Here is a 19,527-nt window from a genome sequence, read left to right on the forward strand (position 1 = left end):
ACATATTTTAAAAACTGGCAGGCCTGTTTTATAAGAGAAAAAATACACTGAGTTCGTGAGCTAGGCCTGAGAAATCAGGACAAGTTAAGCTAAGGGGCGAAGGTCATCCATTACAATTCGCCCCACAGCAACTTTCAGAATACCAGAAATCACTCTTAGGAAGGCGTAAACTCGCAAATCCGCCAATGTAAATGTATACATGTGCCCTGTTCTCTTCCTCCCCATCACTGCTATGCCCGGTGAGAGATAAACAGTATCAGGGTAACATTTTCCAGAGATGTCTCTGTATCAGTTGACAGGCTTACCTAATATATGGGGCTCTGGATTTTCCATTTTCATCTAGTTCATAGCAAGCATCTGCTCTCAGGCCATCAGCAACAAAAAGCACCAATCTTTTTGCTGGAGGATTCAATGGTGTAAACTGAGGAGTCATCCCATGAACCAAAGGAGATGTGAAATAAATATCAAAGATGGAGGCGAAGAACACGAAATGCACGAGCAATCCAAAAATAAAGAGCAGCAACATGTCCAGTGCAACGGAGCTTCGAGAACAACTTAAAGAAGAAACAAAGTTTAGGTAAATCTTAATACGCTCATATACACCTTCATATGAGTTGATGATTCCACATAGACTAATAGATATTTTTAAATACTACACATCTCACAACTTTCATCTGGGATGAAATGAGAATAATAAACTCTTACTATATGATAAAATACAATCAAGCTAATGATTATGAGGTAGTTGCTGACTTTGGGAGTCACTCAAAACTTGTTCTTACTGGGTCTATACTTTCATTCTAGACATTTTTAATTCATAATCTTAGCTTCAGCTGCCAATTACATGCAAAAGTCTCAAATTCTAGTTCTAAATTCATATATGTAATTGCAGCCTTGACACATCCACTTGGATATTTTAAACATACCTGAATATGTTTAAAATCGAACTCTTGGGACCCTCCAGAACAACTCTTAATGTACTGACTGGAGGATTGAGTCCCCGGGGTCAGAATCTTGGAGACCGAGCCCACCTTTCACTTAGGCGTGAAAGCAGAGAGTCAGTGACATCTCATTCCTCTACTCTATAGTTACCTATATTAACTTTTGGGTTTGCTTTTTATTTTTCAGAGTGAAAATCTGGCCCTCTCATCCCTTGAATAAAGCCCTTCAACGCATCCCACTTCCCAATCAAGACAAATTCCTTAACAGGACGAATGAGGACTGTCCTTTGCCCACCTCATTAATTCTGCCATTTCTCCGTCCTTTACAGCAGCTCACCAAACAGCCTTATTTCTTCAAGCATCCCGTGCTCCGTAGAGCTGTAAGATCTTCGGAGGTACTACATTCCATTCCATAGAATGCAGTTCCACACTACTCTCCAGCCATTCCAATCCAGTGTCTCATCGGATGTTCCTTTATAAGCATCAATTACTCAGGGACTATGCAGTCCACATCAAAAATCAGTTCCTAATTCTTCTTTTCTTCAGCTTATAATTTTTTATCTATGTCTTTGACTCTGAAGGTCTGTTTCTATCACTTTACCATACTTCTTTGAAAGAAAGTACATATTATAGTCCTTGGGACTTGGTGCTCAAATGCTTGCTAAATAAATAATTTAGAATTATTTCAAATGTACTTGCAATATGCACTGAAGCCACTAGAGGCTGCATTGCTCCTCTTTTTTCACAGAACACCAAAAGTGTCAAGATTCAGAGTGCTTTCAAAATACAAAAATCAGGGGCTGGAGAGATAGCACAGCGGGTAGGGCATTTGCCTTGCACGCGGCCGACCCGGGTTCAAATCCCAGCATCCCATATGGTCCCCTGAGCACGGCCAGGGGTAATTCCTGAGTGCAGAGCCAGGAGTAACCCCTGTGCATCGCCAAGTGTGACCCAAAAAGCAAAAAAAAACCAAAATACAAAAATCATATCTAACGTGTAAACTATTAACTGTGCATAAAATTCCAGGGATTCCAAAGTATAATAATTCATATAAGACCTAATTTATTTTTCCAAGCATATATATCGATATGCCAAAAGCAGTAACAATAAGTCGCACAATGAGAGATGTTACTGATGCCCACTCGAACAAATCGATAAGCAAGGGGATGACAGTGCCAGTGCCAGTGATATATACTAAACAACTCACAGTGGAGACATTACTGGTGCCCACTCAAACAAATCGATGAGCAACGGGATGACAGTGACAGTGATCTATACTAAGCAATATTATTACTAAACATTTCTTTTTAAAGACTATCACATTTTACTCAGATTTATTTAAAATTAAAAACATTGTAATAGGTGAATAACTTCCAAAATAAATTAAGAAAGAAACTGAAAAGACACATATCCATATACTAATAAAAATTATTCATCTTCCACCTGTGGAATGCTTAAGATACACTATAAAACAATAGACTATTACTTCTGGAATGGAGAGATAGTTCATCAGGTAAGGCACTGGCCTTATATGTGGCCAACCCAGGTTTGACCCCCAGGACCCTGTACGTCCCCCTAAGCTCGCCAGGAGTAATCCCTGGGCAGAGCCTTGAGAACAGCTTGGTGTAACTTCCCAACCCCGTAAAATGATAAGCTACTTCAAAAATTTTCTATCAACCAAAAACTGTATCTAAAATGTTAGCTGTGGTTATATTAAGAAGCTTAAAGTCAGAAATAATTGTAAATACTAAAATGACCTGATTAAAAAACATTTTTGTTTCCACTTCCAGAATACATATTGTAATGACTATACTGATAATTAAATGAAACACAAATGAGCTACATCAATGTAACTCATTAAGAGTAGAAATAAAATCTTCCAACAATATCACTCATAACTTGTACATAAAAACCAGCAATTAATAATAATTAAGTATGTGCTGCTTCTTAAGACATTTTTAACCGATAAGTATCATGGGGAAAAGTACTTACTAGAAGACTGGAGGGTTGATCTGTTGCTGGTTCTGAGGTCACTTTAACAAATCCATCATTCTGAGTACAAAGCAGATTCTGGAAACGACCAGAAGTTTGAAGGCAATCATAGGACAACTTCTACCTCCAACTTCTTACAAGTGTCTGAGGAAACATTTCAAAACTATTTTTAATTTAGCAGTTAGTTCCAAATTAAAGATGTTCCCTTTGGGCCCCCTACTGACATGGCTGCTCTTCCACCCGTCAGATGGAAGACATCGAATGTTTATCATGTTTTGCTTTACTTTGTAAAAAACATGCCAGTATATGCTCAAGACACTAATTGATAACCAACTATAAAATCATTTACCGTGTACCAGGTATAGCAGGTACTGTGTAAAGTAAATCCCTAATTCTGTATTAGTAAATTCCTAATTCAGGAATGACACTGAAAATAACAGTTAACTAACATTAAGTATCAGCTAAAATAACATTTAACAGGTAACATTTAACAGCAAAAGAGGCTGAGAAGAGTTAAAGTCACCTCGAGGCAAATAACTGGTAGAACTGGGCTTGGTTCTTTTGCCTGACAAGCACAGATCTTCAAGGGAACCAAGCGCAGATTTCAAGAGTTCCCCACTACAGAGATGGATATCAACAATCTCTTCCCAACTATAGCTCTCCCATGTCATTCACAAATCCCTCCCAATCTTTCTATTCCAAAAAATGGTTCCAGTATCAACTTTGTTCACAAACTCAACAAGAATCAGCGATCCTTTTCTGCTAAGAAATATGTAACAGGAATAGACCACATTGACTATTTGACATTATTTTCCTAAGATAGGAGAGTTTGTTTTTTTAAAGTCTTCAACTTAGGGCATCAAAACATATTTAGAATTCTAACATTAAGAGCTGGCAGTCATAAAAATATTTGGAATTCTTAGTACTAATAAAAGAGAAAAAAAAAAAACTTCTAGGGAAAAAAAAACCCAAACGGTAAGCCTCATTCAAATGAAAACGTTGGCTTACTGAGCCTGAGTAAACTGAAATCAAAGTATACAGGAAACTATTGATATAACTTTACCGGGACGCAATAATCTAGTCTTAGGTCAATAGGAATGCTATTTTTATTTCTCCACAAAGCTAAAAGAGATACTCCACTGCTTCCAAGTAATATGTAACCTATCTGATAGCCTAATTGTGGTACCTATTTATAGTTCCGGAAAGGAATGCAATTCAAGAAGAAATCTAAAACCTGCAGAAGTGGGAATTTGTGTCAAGGAACGAACAGGCGCGCGGGGAGAAAGCAGGAGCAGCCGCATTCCTTTCCCCTTGGGCTTGTAATTACGGAATAACATAAACGGTCATTACTGATCTTCCCAAACGTGCTGCACGGAAGAGCTGTTCACGTTTGATAAAGGAAATGAAACTGCCTACAGCAAACACACTTTTAAAGTAAGTCCTACCGGCAATATTTTAACTCCAGCCTAAAGGGGCGAGTCAAGGAACAGCTTTTGGAGCAGAGCAACTGGTTCTGGCGGCTGTGAGCACTGAATAATTGGGCTGACTTGGGCCAGGTGCATTGAACGCCTCCAGGTGACGCTTATTCGCCTCTCTTGAAGGGACTGGCTCTGAGATCTCGAAGGTGCCCGATGTGCAATTACGGATGCAGCTGTTAAGTGCTCTCCGAGCACTACTACCCAGGTCCAGGCTCTCGGGGTCCGCGCAGATCCCAACAAGTCCACACCCAGGGGCTCCTCTTTGCACTCACCGTCTCCACCTAACCCAGCCCCGCGCCGCGCCCCTGCACGGAAGGCGGGAGGCGGCTTCCCGGCTAACGTGCGAGAGCCAAGGGCCGGCTCAGGTCTCGGGGCTGAGCGGCAGGTGGCCGGGACGCGGAGACGGAGGAAGCCTGGCGCAGACCGCCGCGGCGCGGAGGCGGCGTCGGCCGGGCGAGGGGCGAGCCGCGCGGGCAGCCGTGTGCTCGCGGGCTCCGGCCAGTCTCGGGGCCGCCCGCCCCGCCGCGCACGGCTTCCCGGGCGTGACCCGGTGCTTACCCCGCTCAGGACTGATCTTACAAAACCGCGCCTCCTCCGCGCTGGGCCCGGCCCAGCCCTCGGACAGGTCCCGCCGTTTTCCCACAGAACGTGCCCCGAGCCGCTGTCAAGAACGCTCCCACGCGCCCCCCCCCAAGCCCAGCCGCGGAACGCCCCCGGACCTCTACCTGGCTAGAGGTGGCTCTCGCGAGAATTCCCGAGCTCCATAACCCCGCCCCCTCGCTACCTCTGGCCAATCAATCAAGGGCATGGGCGGGGTCTGGCCTTGACAGGGGACGCGGTGCTACGAGGCTCTGTAGGGCTGGGGGCGGGGCGGGGGCAGGGCGAGGCGGGGGCAGGACCAGGACATTTTTCTCGCGAGACTGGAGACCAGGAAGACGCCTGCAGAGCCGGGCTGCTGGTGCAGCAAGCGGCCGAGGCAGCCCGAGCCGCTGCTGCATCCGGCGCTTCGGGCTCGCCGCGCTCCCCTGGGCTGAGGCGGGGCGGCCGGCTCTGGCCGGGCCGTGGCGGTGCACGGTGCGCCCGGACGCCGGCGGGGGTCTCCGCCCGCGGCCTGTCAGCGCGGCAGGGGAGGCGCCCACACTCCTGACAGGATAAGATGGCGGCCATGGCTTCGGGAGGGAGCGGCGGCGGGAGCGGCGGCGTGAACCCCTTCCTGAGCGACACGGACGAGGACGACGACGAGGTGGCGGCGAGAGAGGAGCGGCGGGCCGGGCTCCGGCTGGGCTCGGGGGGCGGCCTGGATCCCGGCTCGGCGGACTCGCTGTCCCCGCAGGACCCCGTGGCCTTAGGGGGCGGCGCGCGCCCCGGGCTCCCCGGGGAGGCGGCGGCGGCGGCGGGGGGCGGCGCGGAGACCCCGGCGCGCCTGTCCATCGACGCCATCGCGGCGCAGCTGCTGCGCGACCAGTACCTGCTCACGGCGCTGGAGCTGCACACGGAGCTGCTGGAGAGCGGCCGCGAGCTGCCCCGCCTGCGCGACTACTTCTCCAACCCCGGCAACTTCGAGCGGCAGAGCGGGACCCCGCCGGGGCTGGGGGCGCCGGGCGTCCCCGGAGCGGCGGGCCTCGGCGGGGCCGGCGGGCGGGAGCCGAGTACGGCGTCCGGCGGGGGACAGCTCAGTAAGTGCGCGCAGCCGGGGGCCGGGAGCGCGCGGGGCGGGGGGCGCCCTCCGGGGAACGCGTGGGACAGCGCCGAGTGGAGTGGAGGGACCCCGCGCTCTCCCCCCGCTGTACCCCTTTATCCTGCGGCCCCCTGATGAATGCAGGTGGGGGGGCACAGCAACACACCCCGAGTTTCTCGTGCATTGGAGCTGGTGGTTCGGGGGCTCCAGATAGACTCCCCAGGCGTAGTGGCTTGTTGATTTCTTTTCTCTTTTTATTTTTTTTTGCTTTTGTGTGGTTGGGGTGGGGGGCGGTGGTGTTACATCCGACAATGCCCAGGGGCTACTCCTGGCTCTCCATGCAGGTATTACCCCTGGCGGTGCTCAGGGGACCTTGTGGGATGCTGGGGATCGAACCCGGGTTGTCCTCCTGCAAAGCAAACGCCCTCCCCGCTGTACTATAGCTCCAGCCCCGTGGCGTGTGGCTTTCAGTGTTTTCCCCCCTTTTCCTCCGCTCCCCTGGCTCCCCGCTTCCAGGAAACCAGTGTCCCTTCAATTCCTGCGGACCCGCCGCCGCCTCCCGAGCCCAGAGAGTGGCCGAGGGAGAAAGGCGGTGGCCCGCGGCCCAGACCAGCTCCCCTGCAGCCCGTTTCTCCCGGGGAGCGCCTCCGCCCCGCTGCAGGTCTGGGCTCTGCGCGGTGTCCTTCGGGACGCGTCCCTCCTTGCCCATCTCCGTGCCTCGATTCCCGTGTCCAGCATTGCCGGCGATTTCAGGAGCCGGGCCAGCGAGTTCTGCAGCTGCTCCCGCGGTCCCACCCACCTGGCAGGCTCTTCCCTCCGCGTACATGAGGAAATTTCTTTATGATGCTACGATCCTTTTTATTTTTATTTATTTTTTTCTGGACAGAAATCATTCATCCCCATTCAACACACACGTCTAAAGGTTTCATGTGACTTGAAAACGTGTTACCGAATGGATACTGTTGCTAGAGGAAGCCAAATAGAAGGAACTTGTTCACGCAAGTCACATGCACCGTGTTAAAATTGTAGCCCAAATCATGTTTTGTTTCTTATACTTTTGGAAGGTGCTAGGGACTTAGGTTGGCAACTTAGAGACGGCAGAAGCGTGTGGCACGTTCACTAGCCATTTTCTCAGTTGGCTGTGCAATTGTCTGGGTTGGTAGTTCTTTACCCGAATCTTTCTTTTTTCAGGAAGAGATTTCCTCTTTGTTGACCTTTCACACTGTAAAATGTAACAAATCAGTGTAGCAAATTGTTGCGTAGTTGGCTGTAGGAAAGTTTTTTGTTGTTTGCATTTTGAAGATTTCTCCATTATCTAGTGATAGATGTTTATCAACAAGCTCCTAAAAATTTCTTGGCAGCTCAGATGCTGTCATTATGAACATATGAAGGCCAAGTAAGTCTCTCCAGGCCTAGCTAATTGCAGTGCTCTCAGTGACCACCCCACCCCTCCCTCAAAACAAGAAAAAGAAAAGCCCCGGGTCCATAAGACATGAAGAGACACTTCACAGTGAAAGATACTGTGGCAGAAATTAAAAGGTTGATGGCAAAACACCCCCAAGGGACTCGACACCTCTGGTCCTCTGGAAGGGAAGTTTAAACCTCCGGATACGGATACCATAGTGTTCTTAGTAGACTAACTGAAGTCAAAGCCTGAAGGTGAAGAGTGTTTGGGGCGTGTATGGAAACTATCTACAGCCAGGAATGTTCACTAGTTCAGGCATAGAGCTGGCAGTGTGACTGACTCAGTGATGGAGCTGCCGCCTCGCTCATTTCAGGCCCTTGTTTCCTGAGAAAAGTGTAAATAGTTTTTGGGGCTTTTTGCTTTTGTTTTGGGGCCCTGCTTGGACTTTGTGTGGGGGCCACGCCTGGACTGTTGTGGACTAACCCCTGATTCTGGGTTCAGGGATCATTCCTTGCACTGCTTGGGCGGTGCCAGAGAACAAACTGGCTTCCAGAGTGTGCAGAGCAAGCACTTAAGCAGTCTACTATCTCTCAGCCCAGAAAAATAGCTTTATAATTTTTATATTTTATTTTTAAACGCATACTGTGACCCAGCAATTCTATTCTTAGTTATTACCACAAAGAAACGAAAAACTTGCAGTCATGCAACATTTTAACAAGCAGCTTCCTGTCAGCTCTTTACGTAGCCCCAGCTTGTAAAACAGATATGTCCAACAACAGATGAATGAATAAACTGGAAAGGAATGAACGACTAACACATTAAAACATGGATAAATTTTTTCCTTTTTTTTTTTATGTAGCTTTTTATTCAGCCACTGATTAAGCGGATTGAATTGGGCATGAGCTCCACTTTACGATTTAATTTTTTAAAAAAAATTTTAATTGAATATCCATGAGATAGACTATTACAAAACTGTTCAAATTGGGTTTCAGTCATACAATGATCCAGCACCCATCCCTCTACCAGTGTACATTTTCCACCACCAATGTACCCTGTTTCCTTCCCACCATCCCCCAGCCCCCTACCCCCCACCCTCAGCCTCTCTGTGGGAGACAATTTCCTTCTTGCTCTCTCTCTCCTTTTCCATTTGTGCACTGTGTTTTGCAATACAGATGACAAGAGGTCGTGGTGTTTGTTCAGGCCATTCAGTATTTTTACCGTGATGGTAAGACTGGAGTAGCTTTTCAATTGGGTGGCTGCTTTGAGGTGTGGATGTGACTGCCAAGGCTTTTGGAAGTACAGGAAAGTGGGGGGAGGTAGCCCATCCTGACCCCGAGAAAGCCTGAAAATTTCAGTCACAAAACCCACATACTTGAACTTTCAGCATATTATATCTTGGTGAGGTCTGACCTGAGAAGGTGAGATCAGGCCAGTTGTATGGTGGTGATTTTGGATTGTAGAAGCAAGCAATTGCTGGGGGCTCTGCTTGGGTGGACCCCCCTGAACATCCTGGCCCCCTCCAATTTTCCCAGTGTGTTCAGCTATGCATGGGTCCAAGATTAACTGTGGCTTTTGATCTCTTCAAGCATTTATTTATGGGTCTCTAAAGCAAGGCCAATAGTAGAGCTTACAGGGTGGAGATGACTGCCAGTGCTTCCATGAGTATTGGGAAGTGTGGGGAGGTAGCCAATCCCAACTAAAACATGGATACATTTCAAGAGTTTTCAGCTCTAAGAAAGAAACCAAGCAAAGGCAAAACTTACAAAAATTCTCAATTAGGGAAATTTGCCTTTCGCTTCCCTGGAAAATGCTGGACTTAAGCCCATTGTCAGCATATTGTCTCAGTATCATTTTTCTTTCCATAACATAGTATGTCTTACAAAGAAAACTTTTCAGTCTTTTTAATGACTCAAGTTTTTTGGTGTCCTGCATAAAAATATTTTCCTACCCCAACATGGTGAGATTTCTCTCCTCTGTTCTAGAAGTTTTGTAATTTTAGATTTTTACATTTAGTTCTGTAATGGCAGGGCTGCATTTTTATAAAGATACTGTGATAAGAATGTCATACATATTGCTCGCATAAATGTAGCACTGTCCCGTTGTTCATCAGTTCATTTAAGTGGGCACCGGTAACATCTCCATTGTGAGGCTTATTGTTACTGTTTTTGGCATGTCAAATACACCACGGGTAGCTTGCCTTGTCTGCCGTGCCGGCAGGATACGCTCGGTAGCTTGCCAGGCTCTCCGAGAGGGACGGCGGAATCAAACCGGGTCGGCCATGTGCAAGGCAAACGCTCTACCCGCTGTGCTATCGCTCCAGTCCCATATATGTACAGACATAAATATAACATGAGCTTTAGTTTCAATACATCTATGTTTACAAATTTCAGTCAGATAAATCGATAAATAACCAGTAAATAAATATCAGTCAGATAAATATATAAATGCTAAAATAAGTCTGTGATTATTGCCTACTGTATTTTAAAGATACTGATTACACAATTTTAGAAATTCTAAGGTTGAATCCTTCATTAAATATACTTACTGCCTGCCTTTCAAGGTTCTCTGTATTCAGCTAATGAATAAGTTCAGTTGCCTCTGGCCAAGAGATGAATTAGTTACACACACAAACTGAAACTTTGAGACTTCCCAGTTCTGGATACATGGATTTTGGAGGTAGAGAGGTGAGGAGATGCGCATCTGGAAGTAGAAGGAAGTTAGTGCTTTTCTCCATACTTGGCCTTACGCTCCTCTTCCATCTGACTATTGGTAAACCATGTCCTCCGTAATAAATCTTTTACCTGAATCTGTGAATGAACTGACTTGAAGTTCTGTGAACTGCCCAGCCAGCCTGTGGAGGGTGTCCCAGGAACTCCAGGCACTAGTTGGTCGGAAGCACAGAAAAAAGCTTGACACAGAAAAAAGATTGACACACTGCAAAGCATTCAAAGATTTAAGGAATCTAACTTGATAACTGATGTTTTAGTAGAAATCATATTGACTGAATCAAAATGCTCATGACATACACTATGGAAGGCCTGGTGCTTGATACATTATAGTATCATTGCAATGTTTACGCTCTACTTGGTAAACAAATGATGTTAATCTTTAGTTTCTGCCAACTAAGTCAGAATAACTTAGTAAAATTTTGCTTTCCAGTTACTTTGCAAGATCAGAATTGTGACAGTATCACTTATTTTAACACTGAGCACTGTAGTATTTGAGACATAGTAATGCTGGGTGCATTGGAAGCTTTAGAGCTCTCACCAAAATTGAACCATGATTTCTTCAGATTTTCACTTCAGGCACAGGTTTTAGTATAGCAGAGTGAGTGGCTGATCTACTAGGAACAAAAGTAACAGGCCTTCCAGTAATGTTTTCATTATATTTGCCATGCCTTCAAACTTTCATAAGACATCTTGTCAGGAAGGTAGTATTTAGGATTGAGTGGGATCATTTCACTTCAGAGCCTCCAGCCAACCGTCAGTCATCTTCTTCCTTTCATAACCTTTTCTGTTTATGATCGTACTGATCTTTTCTCAGAACTCTCCAGAGTGCCTCTCTTACTGTGTGCCTTGTTCCTTTCTCACTGGAAGGAATATTAATCTATGATTACAATCTTTCAAGTTCCTTCTCTTACATTTTACCAGGTATTCTTCCCTGTTAGCTTAGAATTAGTGCTTTCTCTGACTTAGTGAGAGAAAATGCTACTAAAATAATTCTATTCTTTATATTCCCTGCTGTCAGATTAATGAGACTTTCCAGGGTTTTTTTGTTTTGTTTTTTTATGGGTCACACCTGGCGATGCACAGGAGTTACTCCTGGTTCATGCACTCAGGAATTACTCCTGGCAGTGCTCAGGGATTCTGGGGATTGAACCCGGGTGGGTCGTGTGCGAGACAAACGCCCTCCCTACCCACTGTGCTATTGCTCCAGCCTTCGGTGTTGTCTTGACCATATACATACCGAAGTTTATTGCATAGCTCTTTTCTTCTTCCTTGTCCCTTTCCAGTAATTTGAAATTATTCTTGTGGAGAGTTAGTCATGAATTTTCACAGTATAGCACTGGGACTTGAATGTAGTTGTTACTGAATATTTTACATCAGTTGATAAAATAATTGACAATTGTGTGATCATTGGAGGATTTTAAGGTTCTGGTAAATGTCCAATACCTGTCTTGAGCTTTGTTCTTGTGGGATTTTTGTTTGTTTGTGGGTGTCATACCGGATTAAAACAAACGGCTACTCCCAGCTCAGTCCTTGGCGGTTACTTAGGTTACTTACTGTAGTGTTTTGGGAATTATGCAGTACTATTGAACCGGGGCTCTTATGTGCACTCCAGCCTTTGAAGCTATCTCCCAGCTAAGAGTGTGTGTGTGTGTGTGTGTGTGTGTGTGTGTGTTTTGACTTTGAGGGTGGGGCTCTTATGTGCACTCCAGCCTTTGAAGCTATCTCCCCACCCCCAGCTTATGTTCTTGATTGAGGCAAGACTAACAGTTGAAGAAACTATAAAGTCATCATCTGAGGTGCAAACGGTAGCATAAACTTCCGGATACAGAAAAATCATTGAGTGTGGTAAAGTGGAGAAAGTAAAGTTTACGCTTGACTCTAAAGATGGGTGAAGTTTTCTATAGTAGGTTTATTATTTGGACCTATTTCTTTTTTATTTCTGTTGTTTTGGGAGGAGGGGGCTATTGAGGGCCATACTTGGCAGTGCTCGGGGGCCATTCTTGGCTCTGTGCTCAGGACCATAGGAAGTGTGGGGCATTAAATCAGGGTCATTGACCCCATCCATGGGACCATTGACCCCAATGGGACCATGAGATGAACAGATACTTCCTTAGAGAAGATATCAATGTCCGACAGGCATATGAAAAAGTGCTCATTGTCACTCATAATTAGGGAAATGCAAATCAGGACAACAGTGAGATACCAGCGCATGTCTGAAAATAGCACTTATCCAAAAATCTGAAAACAGCAATATAGGCAGGATTGTGGTGAGAAAGGAACCCTCAGCCACTGTTAGTGTGAACACTGTCAGTGTCAAGTTCAGCCTCTATGGAAAGAAATATGTAGAGCTCTCAAAAAAATGGGAAGAGAATTCCCATTTGGCCGAGTAGTATCACTTGGCATCTGTCACCCAAACACAGAAACATTAATCCAGAAGGCTATCTGCACACCTGTGTTCACCGCTGCACTTAGTACGACAGCCAAGATACTGAAGCAACCCTAATGCCCAGCTACAGATGAAGTGGATCAAGCAGTTGCGGTTTATATACACAATGGAATACTCTACAGCTCTAAGAAAACAAAATTACGCAGCAATATCATGCTGAGTGAAGTAAGACAGAAGAAGAGGGACAGATCCAGAATCATCTCTCATGTGTGGGACTTAAAGATACACAACATGGGAGCAACAAAAGTCCAAAGACAACACACTGGGAGAGCTGATACACAGTCGGCGGGGGGGGGGGGGGGGGGTGTGGATTGGAGGGAGGGCTGTTGGGGCATGTGAGGGAGGAGAGAAGATAGATACAGTGGTGATGGATGTGGTGGTGGAATTATGTGCGTGAGAAACCATTATTAATCTCAAAATTGTTTTTTAAAAAATGAACATGCCAGGGTTGGGGGTAGAAAAGATAAGTACAGCTGAGTTCAAGTTGTCCACTCCAGTCAGCCCTTGCACACGTGGGAATACACATGCAGATCATTCTTTCCTCCATTTATTGGGTTGGTCCGTCTGTGGGCTGGGGACTTTGTATGTGAGAAAGAGAAGGTTATTCTTTTTCTTGAGGGCTTAATGCTACTGAAATGAAAATTGTATAATTTTAAATGTCTCCACAACGTGACGTCTGTGTATTGAAACTCGAGAAATCCTAAAATTACTCCCCTCATCTCCAAAAAAAACCAAATAAGCAAGTCAGAGTCAATAATATGCAAGGCAAACATCTTAATCCTTGTGCTTTCTATCCAGCCCTCTTTGTATCTTGATTCTCTACACTGGAAAAGAAAGTAAGGATAAAGAAACAATTATATTTGTTTTTCATATTTTGCCTTATTTAAAATATCACATGGGAACACACTTAGCATTATCTGGTTCACAGCTTAATTCTGTTTGGGTAGTTATAAAATTGTGGTATTCAGTCTAAAAGGAAGCCTGCTAGGGATAATTATTTCAGGAAAACAGAACTTTATATCCATATATGAATCCTGGTTATGGTAACAGTTCAGTGGCCTTTGAATGTGCTTTATCATTTCCTAAGTGCCTTTGTCCATGTATGTTACTTTTCCTTCTCTTGGAATGTTTATGCCTCATTCTCTTTCTTTTTTCCCCATTCCTTTTTATCTCTAAAGGATGTACTAGTTTGTTTCTTCCTTTCCCTGAAGCTTCTCCAACCAGTAGTGATCATGAGAACCTTTGAATTTGTGGTGCTGTTTTTTTGTCAGTTCCACTTGCAGATTTCATTTGAACTGTATAATGTTTGGGGAATATTTATGTGCCAGTGTTTTAGCTGACTAGATTTATTTTGAAGACATTGTAGTCTGCAACTCATGTCATCTTTTTTCACACTAGGTAGAAATGCTAAAGTGTAAATATTTACTTGACAGGATGGAAAATAGACATGAGAATTTGACAAGTGAGTTAACATGAGAAAGGAATAGAGAACATGTTTTTGCTTACCTCTGTGTCCCCGAGCCCAATATTGTGACTAACAAATAAGCTTTGAATAAATGTCAAACTTGTAGTATACAAATGATCTCTAGGTAGTGGCATCACATAGATAGAGTCATTGTGACCATTCACTTTTACCCCCCCAGCTTATCTCCTCAAATGAGAGGTCACTCACGGTGTCAGGCTCATTTACTCAGAATCTAGGAAAAGAGAACCTGCATGATTTTCCGTGTTATTCAAGGAACCTAAGGGTTGAGCGCTCAGGTGTCAGTTTGAGTTCATCTTCGTCTCTTTGTTCTATTTCCTAGATGCATGATTCTGTATAGACTGTCTCTTTCATTGTAAAATGCAAATGGTAGTGACTCCTCCCATAAGAAGTTAGGGATTTAAATAAAGCCTAAAAACTATCTGGCATAGAGTAAGTGGTCAGAATGTTAAGATAACAGACTACTTTTTGTTTGTTTGTTTTGCGCCACACTCGGCAATGCTCAGGGTTTTTTCTTGGCTCTGCACTCCGGAGTTATCCCTGGTAGTGCTAGGGGGACCATAGGAGATGCTGGGGACAGACCCGGGTTGGCCTTGTGCAAGGCAAATGCCCTATCCACTTTACTATTTCTCTGGCTCCTGACAAACTTTCAATTAAAAATCTCTTTGCCTGACAGTTAATCATATGTTAATTCCATCTGGCATTATATAAAGTTCAACTTAGGGAAATCATCTGCAGTTATTTCAGCATTTAAATCTCTTCCGAATTCTAAATCTTTTATCTTGAAATTTAGTTCATTTTGTAGACTCTTGTGACAAAAGGCTACACACTTGAATTCTACTAGTAGACTTGAATTCTACACCTTGCTCGCTATGTTAAAGATTAAAACAATTAGAAACTGTTTTAATCTTTAACATAGAGTGATAGAATTTTATTGTTATCTGCGTATATGGCTTTTTATTCCTTTGGCGTAGGCAAGGCAGTGTAGAGATTGAACCCGGGTCCTCATACTTGGGAGGCTTATACTCTTCCATCAGCCACATCCCCAGCCCTTCATGTAAGTCTTAATTCCAGTAGTTTAGATGCTTGTTTAGGGCAAGAAATAAGCATTGCTGAATTTTATATGTACATTTCCCATGATAGGTTACTCAGCCAAGGAATACATTCAAGTTTTCTCATCTTTAAAAATGAGACTTTGAACTAATATTCCCTCTGACTCTTAAGTTTGAATAAAGAGATCTGTTGAAAATGACCATCAACTTTGGAGAATTGAGGATCAGAAAATATAAATATGAGTTTTGACACTAATACATCTTTAAGGTCTCCGGGCCAGATTAATAGTATTATAGGTGGGACATTTGCCTTGTATGAGGCCCACCGAGGTTCAATTCTCAGTACCCCAACTACCACCAGGAGTAATTCCTGAGTGCAAAGTCAAGAGTAACCCCTGAGCATCACTGGGTATGACCCCAAACAAAAAGTTCATATGACATATAGTTACATTTAAGGTCAATTTTTAGTTCACGTGTATTTAATAACTTTTAAGAAGTAAAAGGAGTCAGGCAGGAGGTAATCAGCAGGGGCCAGTGTCAAGGCCTCAGACACATCAGTGATGAGGTGCGATATTAGTATGTATCTGAACCACAGAGCCGTCAACATTGAAAGCATCAGACCCAAACTACAAGAGCTCAACATAAAAACTGGAGAAAAAATACAGGCTGGAGCTTATGCTTTGCTTCAGAAATCTGGGTTCAGTCCCCAGCACCCCCTGTTCTCCTGAGTACTGCTGGCTGTGACACCCCCCTCCCCCAAAACTGAGCGTTTGTTTCCTGTACCTTTCATCAATCTCGTGGAATTAACTAGTCAATAAATGTTAAATCCATATGACCAGTACTCTTTTCGATCTGCAACTGGTCAGGTTTTCTGTTACATTTGGTTTTTATTTATTTGGGTTTGGGAGCCACACTGGAAGTGCTCAGGGGCTGTTCCTTGCTTTGTGCTCAGGAGACCATGTGCTGCCAGGGGTTGGAGCCAAGCTTGCCGCTCTTCTTTCCGCCTGCAAGGCAGGGGCCATGTTGCCGTGTTTCTCTGGTCCCTACATCTGTTTTTTTTTTTCTGCCTCCTATATGATTCCCACAAAATATGCCTTTTAAAGGGCCTGAGACTGTAAAATTTTGGGGGGGTGGGGAGCGGATTCTTAGCCACAGTAGGGCTTACTCCCATATGTCTGCTCAAGGACCATATGTGATGCAGAGATCAAACCCAGACCTGCCACATGCAGCGCCTTACGCACTGTGCTATCTCTCCAGCCCCAGGAGACTTGTTTTTTAACCATTGTTAAAAGTATATTGTGTCATCAGTAACTGAAAGATTGAAGGTAAATCTGAAGACTATTTGTGTGTGAATTACAGGATCACTATGCACGCCTTACAGTTGCACTGTGCATAACGGATTTAGCTTTCAGACAACAAAGCTTACAATAGGGTTTACCAGCTTGTCAACTACAATGGAAATCCCCCAGTCATTTCAGCTTGAGTTTTAATGTGAATGATTAAGGAGTTGCATAATTAAATTTGGAGAGATCCCAGGCACCACATATGGCCTCTCTGAATACCACCTGGAGTGATCCCTGAGGGCAGAGCTAGGAGTAAGCCCTGACCACCACCAGCTGTGGCCCAACCTCCCGCTTGTGCAAAATCGAAAAGGAAAAAAAATGTAGATGGTAGATAGTTTTTTAACACCTACCATGTGCAAGGCAAGCACCTTAGCATCTTATTATCCTCTACTGTCTCTCGGGCTCCTTAAATTTTTCTGATGTTGAGGTAAACATAGCTTTATTTTCTGCCACAACTGTAAGATCCATAGTAATAGCTACTGGGAGCATCAAAGGAAATAGAAGTGAGCTAAATAAAAAATAAAAACAAGACAGATCTTCAGGCACTTGAAGACTTGAAATATTGGCCATTCACCAAGTGTCTTCAGGGTAATAGGCACTATAGAAAGGATTAAAATTTTGAATGAGTCAAATTTAAAAGGTTAATTTCTTTTTCTATCATTTACTTCATAGGCTTTCCATCTATCAAATATTACTGACATAAAGGTAAAATGTCACAACTAAAAATACGATGACATTCTAAATATATTGAGTTTAACTGACATCTGCTGGGGTGGGGGAGGGGAACACCCAGCACCATGAGCGCTACTCGTGGCACCATGCTCAGGGCTGCTCCCAGCCGTGTGGGCATGTGGTGGGAGACGTTACTCCCTGCTCCATGCTCAGGGTGGCTCCCAATTTGTTGGGGTGATGGGGAGCAAGTAGCATAGGACACTGGAGCCGGGCTCTGGTTTGCTCACACACAGGGTCAGGAGCATCTCCCCAGCTCCTGGCCGTATGTTTTCCCTCTAAAGATTGTTTTGTCCTTAATTCTATTAAAAAAAATAGAATACTTTTTTATTACTATACTATGCTAATACGTGATCATTTTGTTAAATGGAATTATCATAAATAGCTTGTTCCTTACTTTGAAAAGTAAACATCTGCTTAATTTTTTTCTCATTATTACAGATCGAGCTGGGAGCATCAGTACCCTTGATTCTTTAGACTTTGCAAGATATTCAGATGACGGTAACAGGGAAACAGATGAAAGGGTAGCAGGTAAGATTGTCAAGATTCGGATTTATGACATTTCAAAAAGAGCTGGTGGAATTCTCTTCTATAATTTGGTATGTGAATATAATTACACAGTGAATATGCTGTTATGTTACTGATTTATGAAGACTTTGGAGAATACCTTAGCCCTCTTTCCATTTGTAATGAGGTTGTTGGTTTCTAGTTACATACTCTTAAAATTGGCTTAATTCTGCTTGAAACCATGTAGTTATAAATCTGGTATGCAACAGATTTAATTTAGTCATGGTAAAATGCAAAGTTAATTGGAATTTCGCTTTTCATTCCTTTAATTAGGGCTGATATTTGGCTGTCGTGCCAGTACAGTTCTGCTGATTGTTAAAAATGGGTTGAAGTAACTCCATGCTGTTTCATAAATGAAACTTTGTCTTGAGTTCCCCTGGACAATCACTCCCTAGCCATTATCACATTTCTCTGGGAACTTTTCCTGATTTTCCTGTGGAAGGAAAGTTAAGGGTTAGTGTGGGCACAGCAGAAGCCGCCAGGGCTATGCCCATTCTAGAAAGTACCAGTATCCTTCGGCCACCCTTGGATCTGAAGGGATTCAGGAGACCACTTTTTACCCTCCACCCAAATCTCCTGTATCAGATGAAGTCTGTCAGATTCTGTAGTGTTCACCCTAGAGCAATCCGACAAGACACTGAAGAATGACTTTAATTTGCTGTCCTTCTGGTACCTCAGGGCTAGACTACCTATCCTCGATGTCATTCTTTAGTGTTTGTAAGAACTTTCTCTGAGTTGGGGGATGCAGACAGTTAATTGCTTGATCTCCACACAGTGGAAGGCACTTCTGGAGCTAGAGTGATTCCACATAGGGCAGATGGATTCTGTGCACTGTGGCATCAGGAAAACATCCCTAATGTGGATTTCTCTCTTAACCAACTCCATCAAGTTTTCTTGTTTGCTAGGACAAGATTTTAAATTCCTAGCAAATGTTTACCATTCCCGTGTTCATTATGAATAAAAATGAGTGCTAACTTTTATGTATCACTTATTCCATCCTAAATATGATTCTGAGATGTGTATTTAATCATTGAGCTATGGAATTGTGATCACACCCTCCTCTTCCCTCTCAGAAAACTGAGACGCGGGGCTGGAGAGATAGCACAGCAGGTAGGGTGTTTGCCTTGCACAGGGCCAACCCGGGTTTGATTCCCAGCATCCCATATGGTCCCCTGAGCACCACCAGAGGTAATTCCTGAGTGCAGAACCAGGAGTGACCCCTGTGCATTGCCAGGTGTGACCGAAAAAGAAAAAGAAGAAAAAAAAAAGAAAACTGAGGCACTGGGATGGAATATTTGAGACTATACTTGCAGAAGTAGGAGAACCAGCAACACAGCCTACAATTGGGGTTGATGCTGCCTCTTAGTGTGAAGAATGAGTTTTGACCTGATATAAAATATTCTGATTTATGAATTTTATTGCCCACGGATAGAAATATCCAATATTTTAAAATCTCAGATACTATTATATGAATTAATGGGGGGAAATGTAATTGTTTTTAGTTCAGCAGTAACAGAGAATTCCATGATGTAAACAGAAACTATCACTTTACTGAGGAACTTACTGAAAAAGTTTAATATGGCACTCTATATCAAGTCAGTTTAGCATTATTCATGGATAGCTATCAAAAGAGCATAGTATATCAGTAATACCTAGAAGTTAGCAAATCAAATGGAAATTATTA

At 43.9% G+C, this 19,527-nt stretch overlaps 2 protein-coding genes across 5 annotated transcripts in view; one reads left to right on the forward strand and one right to left on the reverse strand.

The window, feature by feature from the left end:
* PIGN (phosphatidylinositol glycan anchor biosynthesis class N) overlaps window positions 1-4,638 on the reverse strand; it is a 115,930-nt gene extending 111,292 nt beyond the window's left edge. Inside the window, exons 1-3 of the mRNA XM_004601990.2 lie at window positions 4,379-4,638; window positions 2,934-3,077; window positions 306-554 (exon numbers count right to left, since the gene is read on the reverse strand). Of these exons, the coding sequence (XP_004602047.2) occupies window positions 306-526 (221 nt within the window). The 5' untranslated portion in view covers window positions 527-554; window positions 2,934-3,077; window positions 4,379-4,638. The remainder of the gene's footprint in view (window positions 1-305; window positions 555-2,933; window positions 3,078-4,378) is intronic.
* A 685-nt stretch (window positions 4,639-5,323) lies between these two features.
* Window positions 5,324-19,527, forward strand: part of RELCH (RAB11 binding and LisH domain, coiled-coil and HEAT repeat containing) — a 97,575-nt gene continuing 83,371 nt past the window's right edge. For all 4 annotated transcript variants that reach the window (XM_055126777.1, XM_004601989.3, XM_055126778.1 and 1 more), the window contains exons 1-2: window positions 5,324-6,087; window positions 17,718-17,807. In XM_055126777.1, coding sequence (XP_054982752.1) covers window positions 5,568-6,087; window positions 17,718-17,807 — 610 coding nt within the window. In that variant the 5' untranslated portion in view covers window positions 5,324-5,567. The remainder of the gene's footprint in view (window positions 6,088-17,717; window positions 17,808-19,527) is intronic.

The sequence above is a fragment of the Sorex araneus genome, chromosome 2 (assembly GCF_027595985.1).
Source record: "Sorex araneus isolate mSorAra2 chromosome 2, mSorAra2.pri, whole genome shotgun sequence".
NCBI lineage: Eukaryota > Metazoa > Chordata > Mammalia > Eulipotyphla > Soricidae > Sorex > Sorex araneus.